The sequence below is a fragment of the Xyrauchen texanus genome, chromosome 1 (assembly GCF_025860055.1).
Source record: "Xyrauchen texanus isolate HMW12.3.18 chromosome 1, RBS_HiC_50CHRs, whole genome shotgun sequence".
Taxonomy (NCBI): Eukaryota; Metazoa; Chordata; class Actinopteri; order Cypriniformes; family Catostomidae; genus Xyrauchen; species Xyrauchen texanus.
The window spans coordinates 60,522,844-60,538,252 of NC_068276.1; the positions used below are offsets into that span (position 1 = coordinate 60,522,844).

Consider the following 15,409-nt stretch of genomic DNA (forward strand, 5'->3'; position numbering starts at 1 on the left):
CTAATTTGGGTGGGCCAGAACCACCCCTGCCCTCCCTTGGTTACACCACTGCATTAGAGTCAATGAGATTGATGCCTTCTTGTGAGTCAGTTCAAACTGATCGTTTCCATGATTTGGTAACAGTCTGTTCAATGAATCGACCCATAAATCTGATTGAATGACTACATACTACATTTTGCTGTAGTATGCTGGTATTGTTCTATTGGTGTAGCATATGTAAATTGTACAATTATTATATATCATCATTCCTTGGTCATCAAAGAGACAAATAGTGTGGAAAACATGGCGTTTTCTCCTCCACGTCTGAGACCGTCAATTCGCGCATCTCATCACGTGGCTTGTTGAGTGCGTTGCCATGGAGACATAGTGCGTGTGGAGGCTTCACCCTATTCCCTGCGACATCCACGCACAACTCGCCACGCGCCCCACCGAGAGCGAGAACCACATTATAGTGACCACGAGGAGGTTACCCCATGTGACTCTACCCTCCCTAGCAACGGGGCCAATTTGGTTGATTAGGAGACCTGGCTGGAGTCACTCCGCACGCCCTGGATTCAGACTCATGACTCCAGGGGTGATAGTTTTGGGTATATTGTGCAGGGTCCAGCTGCAAGAAACACCTTAAAGCTGAAGGGTGTAATTTCTCCAAAACTAGCGCCTCTGAACGGAATTGCAAAAACATTTATTATATTCAAAACAGCGTTTTGAATACACCCCTCGCTTGCAGTGGTTCAAACAGTCAGATAGTCCCGCCCCCCAACTCAAGCCATTGGTTGAATAACATTGTTGGGGCGGGTCTAAGCGGGTCGCTCTAAACAAACCACAGAGACACAGTGTTTACAGTTTTGAGAAAATGATCCTATGAATGCATATTCAAATGGGATAGAAGAAAGTATTTTAACACCAAAAAGTTACATTCTTCAGCTTTAAGTTAAAAAAACCCGTGTAGGCTATTTTTAACAACAACCGACTGGCAGGCCTACTTGGTGGCATGCATGTTGCAATGTCTCATTCAGGTCTAACAGATATGCAGAGCTGGTGCCAGACTGCCAAGAGAAGAAACTGAACACAATAACATGCATGCACTGTTGCTGGTATGTGATGTGTGTCACCGGGATAACAATAGCATGGCTATTGTTAGTGTTGACCACAGCTGATATGTAGGCCCCTGAAAGGCTGATAACTATAGGCTCAAAGCAGGGGGTCTTATGAAGGCACACTAACTAGATCTCCTTTACAGAACAGAAACATATGACGCTTTAGCTTGTTGGTGAATCCTAAACACACAGGGGTCATTCTACAATTGCAGATGCAGTCACTCACTATCAGATGGCAAAAAGTCAAACTGCAATGTACACAAGTGAATACCGCATGCTTTCGAATAGTCAGACATGGAATAGTATAAATGGTCTGATTAATTATTGTTAGTCCTGCCATACAGAATATGGACTATAGATCAGAATTAGAAATGTACTTTTTTTTATTTTAGGGCAATATTTGCTAATATGCTAATCAAATAGATATTTTTTGTACCCATATGAGGGCATAAAATACACTGTGTGTTGTATTTGTATGTACAATACTAATAAAATAAGATTTTAAATATTAAATGATAAACTATAATGAAGTAGTGATATAGTATAATTATTATAAAATAATAATTCAGTCCATTTATTCAAATAAATGCCTGATCATTTTATTAAAGCCTATTAGTTAAAATCAGCATCAACTTATATTTTGTTATAAGATTTAGACTTTGAATAAAATGTGAGGAAATATATCAAAATAAGAAAATATTAATTTTTATTTTTAGGGGCATTTTTGCCAGTTTAAGTGGCATTTTTGCCCCAAGCCCCTATTATTTTTGCCCCTGCTAAGGACATCATTATAATTAAATAACATACGGCCATATACACCAGACTGATCTCACATACTGTAAACACATACATATTTGCACACATTCAAATTCCATATTTGTTACATTTTTGTACTATTTCGAAATGTTACATATATGTAAGTTATAGATATTTGTTATATATATCAGTAAAAAATAAAACATATGAGCATAGTCTGCATATACTGCCATATATATTAGATTTCTGTATGGGATATTATTTTAATTTAAAAATCAAAAGCATAAAAACTATGAGTTAATGCTGTTGTGTAGAGACATTTTGCCAGTTTAAAGTAACAAAGTAGCTACTAATAAAACTAGCACAAATATTATTATTAGTAGTAGTAATAGAAATGTGTGAAATACAGAAATAAATAGAAAGTTGTATCGACAAATAAGTATTTTTCCTCATTCTTGAAATAGGTCAAATTAATCATGGGACTTCCTCCCATAAGCATAATGATAAAAAGGTTGTTATTTAGGATTGCTATGAATTAAATATTTATTTTAACTAATTAAGACATGAATTAATCCAGCGCAATAGGTTTAATGCATTGTTGGTAAACGTAAATTTGTATTAATATTAATATTATTATTATAATTATTATTATTTCACCCCTCAAAAAACATGGCTAATTTGTACTTATCATTTGTTTTCCATTCAAATTTATAAAAAAAAAAAAATACAAAAAAATAAAAAATGTGTTTGTTTGTATTTACGTTTGTTTTATTGGTCTTGAACGACTGTTGTGGTTAAACTACAACATAAACGAGACGTTTTAACTCCTCCAGGGTCAGGCAGTAAAGCGCAGATAACGTGAGACGTCTATATTTATCGGCCCCTCTCGCCATAAAAGGTCGTGAGAGTCGCTCGGACATTCCGGCCAGCGCCAATATTATTCCTGTTGTGTGGACAGCAGCTCCCGTGCACCGACACAGTGCGCGTGTGGATTTCAGTCTTCCGGACGCGCTGCTCTCTCCGCTCCGGCTCTCCGCTGTTCGCAGTTTGGCAAGGTGAGACGATCAGCAGCAAGAACGCATGAGTTCGGCCAGGTGAAAGCCTTTTTTATTTTTATTATATTACAAATAATGATTATGTTAGATGCTGCGAACTAAGAATGTCATATCACACATTGTTGTAAAAATGTTTTTTAAATAATAATAATAATATTTTTTTTACAACAATGTGTGATATGACATTCTTAGTTCGCAGCATCTAACATAATCATTATTTGTAATTTGGGTGGCACCAAATTATAAAAACCTTAAACACCAGAGAACAGTGATGTCCATATGGACTCATGATCTAAAAGGGTTCAAATGTGTTATAAACTCATTTTTGGCTTTGCATTGAAAAGATTTCACTTGTAAACCATTTAAAGAGCAAAATACTTCATAAAACTGCAACCAGCAAAATGATCAAACCGTAGTTTTAGCCAAAAATAAATAGTAATGAATTAGTTGCATCATACCACAACCTATAAAACACGTGACAACTTACCCCGACTTGACATTTATGAAAAATACCTGTTCAGAATTAGGATCAGAATGAGCTTTATTGCCAAGTATGCTGACACATGCAAGGAATTTATCTTGGTGACGGAAGTTTCCAGTGCACAAACAATGCAACAACAAGACTAAAATTAAATAAAATACAAATAAAAAGTGAATAAGACATAAATATAATATTTTTGTTCTAAGAACACAGTTCAACACCTTCATTATATAGATGTCTCTCGCCTGCATTTATACCAGTGTGGTTTTATTGTCCTCACTTGTGTAGAAACAATTGAGATGATATTGGCATTTAACAAAATAATTCACAAAATGATCCCAAATCAGCTCTCTCAGAAAAATGGTACATGGGCCATCATTGGGGTCAACCTTTTCTGTACCTCTAATTAAATGTTTTAACTCGTTTTGGGTACATAAATGCACCATAAAGACCTACTGTGTACCTATTTTTGTCTCCTTAAGGGTACCACCCCAATGACAGCTGCTGTACCTTAAACAGTACCATTGTTTCTGAGAGGAGTACCAGAGAAGCATTTGTGCACCTGGACTCAAACACATCATTACTGAGATATAGCCCCATGTGACAACTAGCCCCAGTCTCTCCTACTTCAGCCTTGACTTGATGATTGTGACGCTTATATTGTTGTATAAAAGGTTTATAACCACTGGACTTATAGGTATGTAATATCAAATGCAGTGTCTTAACCACAAATACGACCAGGGCTGGACTGGGAAGAGAAATTGGCCCGGGATTTTACATAGCGACTAGATGTTCACTGTCCTGTTCTGCATGTTGCAGCGCCGATTTGTGGTCCGTCCTGCATAACGCGGTGGCTCGTTTTAGCTTATCGCAGCCCATTTGGCCCGTTTCGGGGCCGACCCACCGGCCTGCTCGGTTCTCTAGATGGCCAGTCCACCCCTGATCGGCCCCAAAGTGCGTCGGGCCACCGGGAAAATGCCCGGTATGCCAGATTACCAGCCCAGCCATGAATACGACCATATTCAGAGCTTGTTGCAATCAAAAAAAAAATTACCCGCCGGCACGTTCGGTTCTCTCGGTGGCCAGTCCACCACTGATCGGCTCCAAAGTGCATCGACCCACCGGGAAAATGCCCGGTATGCCAGATTACCAGCCCAGCCATGAATACGACCATATTCGGAGCTTGTTGCAATCCAAAAAAAAAACGACCCACCGGCCCGTTCGGTTCTCTCGATGGCCAGTCCACCACTGATCGGCCCCAAAGTGCATCGACCCACCGGGAAAATGCCCGGTATGCTAGATTACCAGCCCAACCATGAATACGACCACATTCAGAGCGTGTTGCAATCAACAACAAAAAAAAAACTTACATTCGAGACATGTGATGACTATTTAGATTATTGGTAGAAAGGCACCATTTTGATATAAGCAACACCCATACATCACATCACTGAATAATTCATTAAAGAGTCTTAAAAATATATATAACGTGCCTGTCATATCTGTTAAGTTATTTCATGGTATTCTTTGAAGTACCTTGGAGTATCATGGTATTGCCATTGGATGCAATTGCTGCAATTCTTGTAAGGCTTATTTGCTGATAAATCACCTGGTGTAATTTATTTAATTTGTCAATAGAAAGTTTTGAAACTTCAGACTAAGAGAGCTTCAGAGCAGAGGATAGTGTCTGATCTAAAGAGGACACAATGTCGGGATCATTACCATTCTACCAGAAACACCACCGTCACTATGATCGTGGCTACCGTAGCCGGGAGACCGAGTCTGCGGTCAGCCAATACCAGCAGAGCTCAAGCAGTTATACCAAAAGCACCAAGGGGTAAGAGAGATCAATCATTTGGTCCATGATACCCCAGACCCAATCCCATAACCTCAACTGATTCTAGCAGTCAGCTGTTTCCCTCATAATACACTTAATCTTCAAATAAACAAAATGTAGCAACTACTTCTTCCCCTGTTGCCATTCCTTTTTCCATATATAGCTAATCTCTCTCCCACTCATCCTAATGCAACTTTAAACCATGCAACCTGTATGTGAATTTTGCATGCACACTGAATAATGCCTTTTCCTGCAGATGCTGATACGATTATAATGTTCTTTGGTTTATATATGGCTAATTGGCTTACATTTAGCTCTTTACCTCTACTTTAAATGTTGCCAATGAATTTAGCTTTGGCATATTGGTATTTCCTTGTGGGTAGGTTTTGCTATACTTGTGTAAACGTTTGCGATCTGGCTGTATTTGAGTTGAGTTTCCATTACGGACTGTAGGAGCTGACGGTTTATCTAAGATTTGCACTTTGTGCACCTTTGATTCAAGCTTCTCTGTGGTTCACTTGATAACTTTCTGAGGTTTGGATCCATGCCTATATTTGCTTGAATGTCTCTCTGGTTATGTGGCCCTTGGCACGGGATATTAGGTATCACATGCATGCTATTCTGACCAAATCATGTCGTAATTACAGAAGAGTTTGCGATCTATTCGATTTGCGAGGTAATCGTTGTCAAATCAACCAAATTTCAGAAAATGTACGTTTTGATTTTGTTAATGATTTTTTCTGAAGAAAGGTAAACATAAATGAGGATGAAAGCCCAAATATTAAATGCCATGGATTCATATTTATTTAGTAATCCATTGTTTTGTAGAGGTCAAAATGACAATTTGACAATTTTCACCTAGGATTTGGAAAAAAACTACAGGTTATAAAGGTGGCAGCATCATTATTTTATTTTTACATAGAGATTGGTAGGTCTATTGCTAAAATAAGTTGACTTCAGCATCCCTTGTTACACTATATGCCATTGGTGCGAGTCCAAAAAATGGAAAATAAAACACCTTTTTTTAGCTTTTTCCAAAGTTGGAGTGCCTATAACTCCAGAAGTATTACAGATATGTTCATTTCCTTTTAGATTCTGGTTCAGAACAAACTTTTCTTTTGGTATCCTCATATTTAAGGCCCGATATAGTTAAATCCCAGAGATATGGGGCTCTAAATTTGGCCCCATGCTCATTTTTTTCCAATTTTCAATGGTCGAAAACCAAATATCAGTCACGTGGTATGGGGCTAGTTTTTCTTATACAACAAAACGAAGGTCTGAAGTAGAAATATTGTTGAAACTAGAAATTTACCTTAAATATATTGACCAAAAAATTTGGTCAAAATCTTGACGAGTAAAAAAATACACCATATTAAGACTAAGCGACACGCGTGGCTCTTTATTTAGTGCAATAATATAGACCTATACCTAGTTTTTGGATTTCAGAAATGTACATCTGTAGAGTTCTGGAATGCATCATTAAGGGTCCAAAAACTAAAGGTGCTGAAATTATTATTGTATTTTTACTGATGTTCTTTGCCCCGGCCTTTCTGTGTGGAGTTTGCATGTTCTCCCCGTGTCTGCGTGGGTTCTCTCCGGGTACTCCGGCTTCCTCCCACCATCCAAAAGACATGCAGGCTAGGTTAATTGGTGTCTCCAAAAAAATTGCCCTAGGTGTGGATGTGGATGTGGAGGTGAGTGTGAATGTATGTCTGTCTATGTGTGGCCCTGCGATGGACTGGCGACCTGTCCAGGGTGTCCCCCGCCTTTCGCCCAATGTTAGCTGGGATAGGCTCCAGCCCCCCGCGACCCTGTACACAGGATAAGCGGTTGACGATGGATGGATTGATGGATACTGATGTTCTTATTATTCTTTTTCTGCCAAAAAGCGTCTGGGCGTCAGAGACTATATAGAGGTCCCAAACTTGGTGGGAATGACCTACTAGTAAGAAGGAGCTTCTTTGTCTGGTCATGTGAGCTTAGGCTTATTGGGTATCTCTAAATGTCAGAATGTAAGGTTGTTAGGGCACTGAAGTAACGGTAACCTTCTAAGGTATCTTAGAAATTGAACATCTTTGAAGGCTCAGGAATGATTGAATTGGTCTTCTTGCTTTCTTTACCTCTGTTTCACACCTTACTATAAATCAGTGTATTTATAGAGACTACATAAGTAGATCTGGTTCTGTTGCTTACAGTAATGATCTCATCTTGGGGTGGGGAAAAGTTTAGATTAATGTAAATAACTGGGGCTTAAATATTGTGCTCATTGAGGACTGAAAACAGGTTGTTGAAGCCATTAGAACCTAAGCAGGACCATATTTATATTGCCATTTCACTGGTGTGCATGTATGTGAGATATATGTGAATCTCACAGGTACATTATTTAATTTGTAATGTCTTTATGCATAATGGTAGTATTTGTTATACTGCATTTTATTTATGCTGACCCAAACTCAATCAGAAAACCGTTGCATAACAGTTTAGTTTTGTGTTGTTGTTGTGATCTTTATTAATGCTGTAAATTCTTCTCCGATAAACACACATGAACGGGTATGACTTGTTGAAACATTAATTTTTTAGCATGGATAGATCCCTCTTTTATGCGTTGTGCTCTAAAGGGTTTTTAAGCTAGGGTGACGAGACGTCCCCATTTTCCAGGGACAGTCCTGGTTTCTGTTGGCCTGTCCCCAGATATTTTGCTATTTTTCCTGATCATTCAAGACATTGTTCAGAGCGAAATATTATATTGCAAGAAAGCAAGAGCAGCAAAGCCTACCGTGTGTTGCTTATTTTGACCAACAGAGGGGGCTTCTCGGTATAGCAGCTTAAATTCATTATTCTTCCTTCACTGTTTATTTGGTCGGGCCAGTTTTGCCATTAAGAACTGGCCCAGTCAATTAAAGAGAATTAACATCATTGTTATAAGCCCAAATATACTAGCATTACATACTAGCTTTTTATGTTATAAAAGTTATCTTGTTATGTTTTTTATAACAGGTTCTGAATTTGGCGCAGGATTGTATTGCACAGTTTAAAACGTTCCTGAATGTTCAGCTCACTGGATGTATTTTTGTTTTGTTTTGGAAATGCCTTGTTGATGAGAGAGGCAAACAGAGAATAGCCAGACTGGTGTGAACTGATAAAGTCTGTAGTAACTCAGATAACCACTCTGTACAATTGTGGTGAGAATGATGTCATCGCTGAATGCTATTCTGTGATGTGGGTTGGTGCTGTTTTGGCGGAACGAGGGGGACCTACACAATATGAGGCAGGTGGTATTAATGTTGTCGCTGGTCGGTGTATATTTGCACATTGCAGGGAAACAATTGAGTGAAAAGGAGCATCATTATACATAATGTAGAGCACAAAATGATCAACTTTACCTCCGTGTTTGAATTTCATTGAGACATAGGCTACAGTATTCAATAGAGCATGATATACGACACTGTCAAGCAGGATATGAGGTTTAGCAGATGGCAGGTTTGCACAGATGCTAGTCTCTGTCTCCGCTCCATTAATCATTCCATCCAGTTTTATTTGTTACCAACCTTCTTTGCTAAATGTGGTGTATTGAAACTGGGAGGATATTGCTTTTGTCATACCCCAGTCTTAAGTTGGATCACTTTAGCTGCCCTACACTCATATCTGAACTCTTGAGAGTGTATTTATAAAACACACTCGGGAGGGGGCGTGAAGAACATAGTGATATGTGAAGGGTATGTACGTGCTCTTTCGTCCAAAGCCAGGGTTCTCTCATGTGGACAAGGTGATTTGGGAATTTGGTTTCACTTACGAACACTTTTGTGTATACTGTTACTCAGAGTAGACCACATATACACTCAAGGCCAAAAGTTTGGAACCATTTACAGATTTTGCTGTTTCAGAAGGAAACTGGTATTTTAATTCACCAAAGTGGCATTCAACTGATCACAAACTATGGTCGGGACATTACTGATGTAAAAACAGCATCACTATTTGAAAAAAGTCATTTTTGATCAAATCTAGACAGCAGCATCACTGCAACACCTTATCCTCGAGTAATCATGATAAACTGATCATTTGGTGCTAGAAAATCACTTGCCATTATATCAAACACAGCTGAAAGATATTTGGTTCATTAAATGAAGCTGAACATTGTCTTTGTGTTTGTTTGTTTTTGAGTTGCCACAGTATGCAATAGACTGGCATGTCTTAAGGTCAATATTGGGTTAAAAATGGCAAAATAGAAACAGCTTTCTCTAGAAACTCGTCAGTCAATCATTGTTTTGAGGAATGAAGGCGACACAATGCTTGAAATTGGCAAAAACTGAAGATTTCATCCAAAGGTGTAACTACAGTCTTCAAAGACAAAGCACAACTGTCTCTAACAAGGACAGAAAGAGATGTGGAAGACCAGATGTGCAACTAAACAAGAGGATAAGTACATCAGAGTCTCTAGTTTGAGAAATAGACGCCTCACATGTCCTCCGCTGACAGCTTCATTGAATTCTACCTGCTAAACTCCAGTTTCATGTACAACAGTAAAGAGAAGACTCAGGAGGACTTATGGGAAGAATTGCAAAGAAAGACACTTTTGAAACAGAAAAACAAAAAGAAAAGGTTCAAGTGGGCAAAGAAACACAGACATTGGTCAACAGATAATTGGAAAAGAGTGTTACGGATCTGAACCCCATTTACAAGCTCGGACAAGCTTGTAAACTTGTAGTGGCAAACCTTACAAGTGATGTGCTAAAGTAAAAGTGTTTTGATGTCATTAGATAGCATTGTGTGAGAAACATAGTAAAATAAACAAGTGTTTATAAACTGATAATCTAAGTTGTGTGAAAGGAAATAAAAGTAATTTTTGTTGTAGTGCCTCTGGTGTTCATTGCACCAGGAAAACGTCATGATACGTACATTGAGCTGCATATAAATCCTTTTGAAAAATGTAGCGATAGTAACGTGAATCTGTGAGTACAGGTTAGATTGAAAGTTTGATGCATCTCAGGCTCTCTTTTTTAGTTTGACGAATGTGATTAACGTCCCTTCCCACTCACTCCTTTAACCTTCTTCAATCTTCTTGCTGCCCCACCATCAACATCCCTTTTTTATAGTACCACTTCCCTTCCAAACATCATAATACTGTGTGTGATGAAGACGTGCTGCATATTCACCAATGTGTGTGTATGTTGAATTTCCTGCACTACTTTAGCCTCAGAGCTGCCACATACACTGCTCTAGATGAGAGCAAGCTGAGCCCTCTGCCTAAGAGAGCCAAACCCACTTATCTGGCCATGGACAAGGAGAACCAGATCATCGGTTATGTGGTGCCCATCTTCAGGGGCAGGTAAAAAGAACAGTCTTGGGTTTTCAGTGTCTGAAGCAGCATTTGGATCCTTGGAGCATTTGTCTATTGTATCGTTATATCCGTCTGTACACTCTTAAATATAAAAGGTTCTATAAGAGTTTCAAAGCATTAACAGAATGATCAAGTTAGGCTTAATTAACAGTTAATTTGTGGCATAATGTTGATTTCCATCAAAAATGAATTTTGATTTCCTCCTTGGAGTGAGGCACTTACAATGGAAGTAAATGGGGCCAGTACATAAACGCTAAAATACATACTGTTTCAAAAGTTCGAAAGTATAGCCACAAGATATAAACATTAGACATGTTAGCATGATTTAGGAGTGATTAAAATCACTCACAAAAATTTTCGGTGTAAGGTTATATCCAATATAACTTCGTTGGCATGACAACGGAACCCTGTAATCCCTGTATTGGATATAACTTTACACAGATAAGGTTAGTAAGCTACTTTATCACATTAAAATCATGTTAACACATTTCTAAAAGTTTACATATTTTAGCTGTACTTTTCTTTTCCCTCCCAATTTGGAATGCCCAATTCCCACTACTTAGTAGGTCCTCGTGGTGGTGCGGTTACTCACCTCAATCCGGGTGGCGGAAGTCTCAGTTGCCTCCACTTCTGAGACCGTCAATCCGCGCATCTTATCACGTGGCTCGTCGTGCATGACACCACGGAGACTCACAGCATGTAGAGGCTCATGCTACTCTCTGCGATCCACGCACAACTTACCACACGCCCCATTGAGAGCGAGAACCACTTATCGCGACCACGAGGAGGTTACCCCATGTGATTCTAACCTCCCTAGCAACCGGGCACAATTTGGTTGCTTTGGAGACCTAGCTGGAGTCACTCAGCACTTCCTGGATTCAAACTCATGACTCCAGGGTTGATAGTCAGCGTCAATACTCGCTGAGCTACCCATAAAGAGTATCACAAGTGTAGTCGTAGTGCACATGTGGCAAACTCGTCCATATGCGCTAGTGGTTAAAAGAGTATTCTATGAAAGGCTTGACCATTCGATCATGCATAAGATGTAGCGGCACACGGAAAAATGAATTATACCCAAGCCAACCAAGTAGAGGTGCTGCACAGAAACACTGAAGAACCTATTTACTGTAAGAGTGTATATTTGAGGTTGCTAGAAAAATATCGACATTCTACTTGTTTTGTTTCTAAACTCTTATGTGTATATATGATGGTGTTTGTGACTTAATATATGTAGTGCTGTATCGCTTTTATGAATTCAAGACCCATGTGAATGCGATGAACATAATTTCCCCCTCAGTCATGAGTTTGAAAGTGGCCTGTCAAACACTGAGGAGGCCCGCGCTAAAGAGAGCGCTGGTTATCTGGCGCGCCGTGACCTCTTCAGTAGCGGAATGGAGTCGGAGCACACGGAACACAAGTCCCGCAGAACCATCATGAGGGAGTCTGCAGATCGCATCTCCCTTAGCAAGAGGGTCAGTGGAGATCCGAGACCTATTCATAACCACGTAACCCATTATTACTGGTATTTGATCACAGATGGACTAATAAAGTGCTTTTGAAAAAAACAAACAAAAAAAATAATAATAATATTTCCACTTCCTGTTACATACTAACCAAAAGTGTGTTATTTAAAAAATACAATGAAACCTGCATGCATTCTTAGTTTTTTCCAGTAATGAAAAATGGCATTCTTCATTTAAAGAAATAACTTCCAAACCAGTATGTCTTTATTCATATTTGAAACTCAAGAATTTAAGTCTTAATGCACTGAAAATATTTCCCTTCGCCCATTCCAATATCTTTAAGCGCGCCCCGTTTGCTTTAACGGTAGTCTTCGAGGAACACTTTTAAAGTCTTTTACAAGTTCTCTATTATTAGACAGAAAAAAGAAAGAAAGTACTAAGACACAGTCTTTATTTAGTTCTGATCCTGGTGCCAACACATCGTGCCACCCTGGTGCCAGATTTCATGGGTTGTAATGTTTTAGTGGCTGTGTGGTGTGTTAAGCTGTTTGCATGTGAAACTGCTGATGTCAACAAGTGTTGTGCCGATAGTTGAGGGAAGCTTCGAGGAGACTTCAGTTTCACTGATACTACTGGACAAATGAATCCGATGACTACGAAGGAGGCATTTCACGTTGACGGCTGTTCTGTTGAACACTTAAAGGAGCCATTGTCTTAATGCACACATTTTAAATGCCCTGTAAATATTCAGCATTTTGTTATAATGTGAACTGTAATTTCTGCACTACTACCATCACCAAAATATTGCAAAAATAATGATTGTTCCCAAACATATTTCCCAAATGCTTACCCTATTTTCCATTGGTCGATCCAATGGATAGTCCCACCTAGGATTGCCAACTGTCCCATACTTTAACGGTGAGATGCAAAATATGGTGAAACATCCCGTACTGAAGCAGCAAAATACTCTAGGGGACACTTTTAAGGGAAGTCAATCTAAAAATGGCTTATTTATAGTAGTCTATTCATATTAAGAAATATTTTAACATACAAAAAAGAAGAATTGTTCATCTTGAACAGTCTTGGGTCATAAATGCATTGCAATTTTATCCATACAGCATGCTTGTATTGCATTTATGACCAAAGTATGTGACTACTTTCTAAACTATATATGACTGGCATCACACCCTCAGATCCATGAGAACGAGGAGTACCATAAGCGTATGAACGAGGACAGCCTAATGCACACCCCCGGGTTTGTGATCAAGCCACGTTCACACACTGTTTGGGAGAAACAGTGTGTGCGGCTGCACTGTACCATCTCAGGATGGCCGGATCCACGCGTAGTGTGGTAAGTTAAAATGCACAAACACGCACATGGACACGCAAACACATGTTTACAGTGACTAGTGTTGTCAAAAGTACCAGTACTTCAGTACCAAGTCGATACAAAAGTAAAAAAGATGTAACAATACCAGTGATTCTACAGTACTGGTAGTACCGAGCACCAAACACTTAATTTGGTTCACGCCGCTGTCTTACTGACACACGATAGCTTTCAAATGCTCACACGCTTATTTAAACGTGTGCTCTGTCATTCCTTTTACACTGAAATGCACAAGTGATCAAATTAAAATCCTGAAATGTCCTAGCGTGATTATTAAAAGGCTGCAATATTAGTCTGCATTCGAGCTGAGTGCTTTAAATGAATGTGTGAAGCCACCTGCTCATACACTGGAAACTCTGCAGACATTGAAAATAATTTGCGTTGTTTGAGATGACAGAGCAGAGCACTAATCCACAGTAAAGCACATATTACAAGTAGACTATATACAGTATTTATATAATTAAATCACAGAATTAGCGCTTTAACAGATCACACTGGGCCATGTAGCAAACTGTTTATTAAACTTCCGTCAAAAACACATGTCAAAATAAAAGCATGATTCATAATAAAAGCTAGACGGCTGAAATTTAAGAAGTTGTAGCAGAAATATATTACTAGGTAAAAATGTAATCCACACTGTAGTAATATTACTAATAATAAAAATAACAAACAATAATTAATGAATAATGATTGTAATGATAATAAAATTAAGCAATATATCACTATATATTGTATTGAATAAATATATATATATATATTTTTGTATTTTGTATAAGTATTATACTCCCAATTTGGAATGCCCAATTCCCAAAGTGCTTTTAAGTCCTTGTGGTTGCGTAGTGATTCGCTTCAATCCGGGTGGCGGAGGATGAATCCAAGCTGCCTCCCGCATCTGAGACCGTCGACCCACGTATCTTATCACGTGGCTTGTTGAGCATGTTGCCAGGGAGACATAGCGCGTTCGGAGGCTTCATGCCATCCACCGCAGCATCCACGCTCAACTCACCATGCACCCCACCGAGAACCAAATTATAGCGACCATGAGGAGGTTACCCCATGTGACTCTACCCTCCCTAGCAACCGGGCCAATTTGGTTGCTTAGGAGACCTGACTGGAGTCACATGGCATGATGAAAAATAATTGTAACATGTTTTACTTGTTATAAGTTTTAAGAATTAATTTGATTATAAACCATTTTGGGGAAACAATAAAACAGATTTCAGTAGGGCCCTGTTTCACACTTGAATGTGTGATACATTACTTTTCATACATTTTTGAAATTTTTTCTGTGGTATCGGTACCGACTACTGAAACTTTGGTAGGCTACTGTGACAACACTAACAGAGACATAAATACTGTAAATGTGATGTTGTGCATGCAAAAATGTATGATAGCATTTTGCCATAAAGTGAATATCGGTTCAGTATGTGACACATTTTCGTATCTGATTGCAGTTTGTAACAAGCTATATGTCATGTTTTGTGTCTTCTTTGCCATTCTTTACACTTGCTTTTTTGCTGATCTAACTTTGTGCACTTAAAGTCAACATGAAATCAAAATGGTCCCTATTTACTTTCGAAATTCAGGATCCACAATTCTTCCATTTACATTTTACATTTATGCATTTGGCAGACGCTTTTATCCAAAGCGACTTACAGTGCACTTATTACAGGGACAATCCCCCCGGAACAACCTGGAGTTAAGTGTCTTGCTCAAGCACACAATGGTGGTGGCTGTGGGACCGAACCAGCAACCTTCTGATTACCAGTTATGTGCTTTAGCCCACTACGCCACCACAACTCCATGCAATTTATTACAAAGTAAAATAATGTTTGTTACATGTAATCATTTTTTTAATTTTCTCCGTCTATCAAACGACTTTCTTTTGGCTGAAGTCACCTTAGCCGCACGGGCTGGAAAAATAATGCTAATCAACAGCCAAATAGCTATTTAGCCATTGCTTTTTTTCAATCCAAATACACTCTAAGCAATACG

The 15,409-nt window shown here is 38.8% G+C and overlaps 1 protein-coding gene across 4 annotated transcripts in view; it reads left to right on the plus strand.

Moving 5' to 3' along the window:
• The first annotated feature begins 2,764 nt into the window (after nucleotides 1-2,764).
• Nucleotides 2,765-15,409, plus strand: part of LOC127638099 (M-protein, striated muscle-like) — a 65,682-nt gene continuing 53,037 nt past the window's right edge. For 3 of the 4 annotated variants that reach the window (XM_052119486.1, XM_052119650.1, XM_052119734.1), the window contains exons 1-5: nucleotides 2,789-2,947; nucleotides 5,028-5,226; nucleotides 10,418-10,552; nucleotides 11,862-12,036; nucleotides 13,221-13,378. In XM_052119486.1, the coding sequence (XP_051975446.1) occupies nucleotides 5,096-5,226; nucleotides 10,418-10,552; nucleotides 11,862-12,036; nucleotides 13,221-13,378 (599 nt within the window). In that variant the 5' untranslated portion in view covers nucleotides 2,789-2,947; nucleotides 5,028-5,095. Of the gene's footprint in view, nucleotides 2,948-5,027; nucleotides 5,227-10,417; nucleotides 10,553-11,861; nucleotides 12,037-13,220; nucleotides 13,379-15,409 lie in introns of all 4 variants that reach the window. The other variant, XM_052119577.1, reaches the window with a different exon arrangement.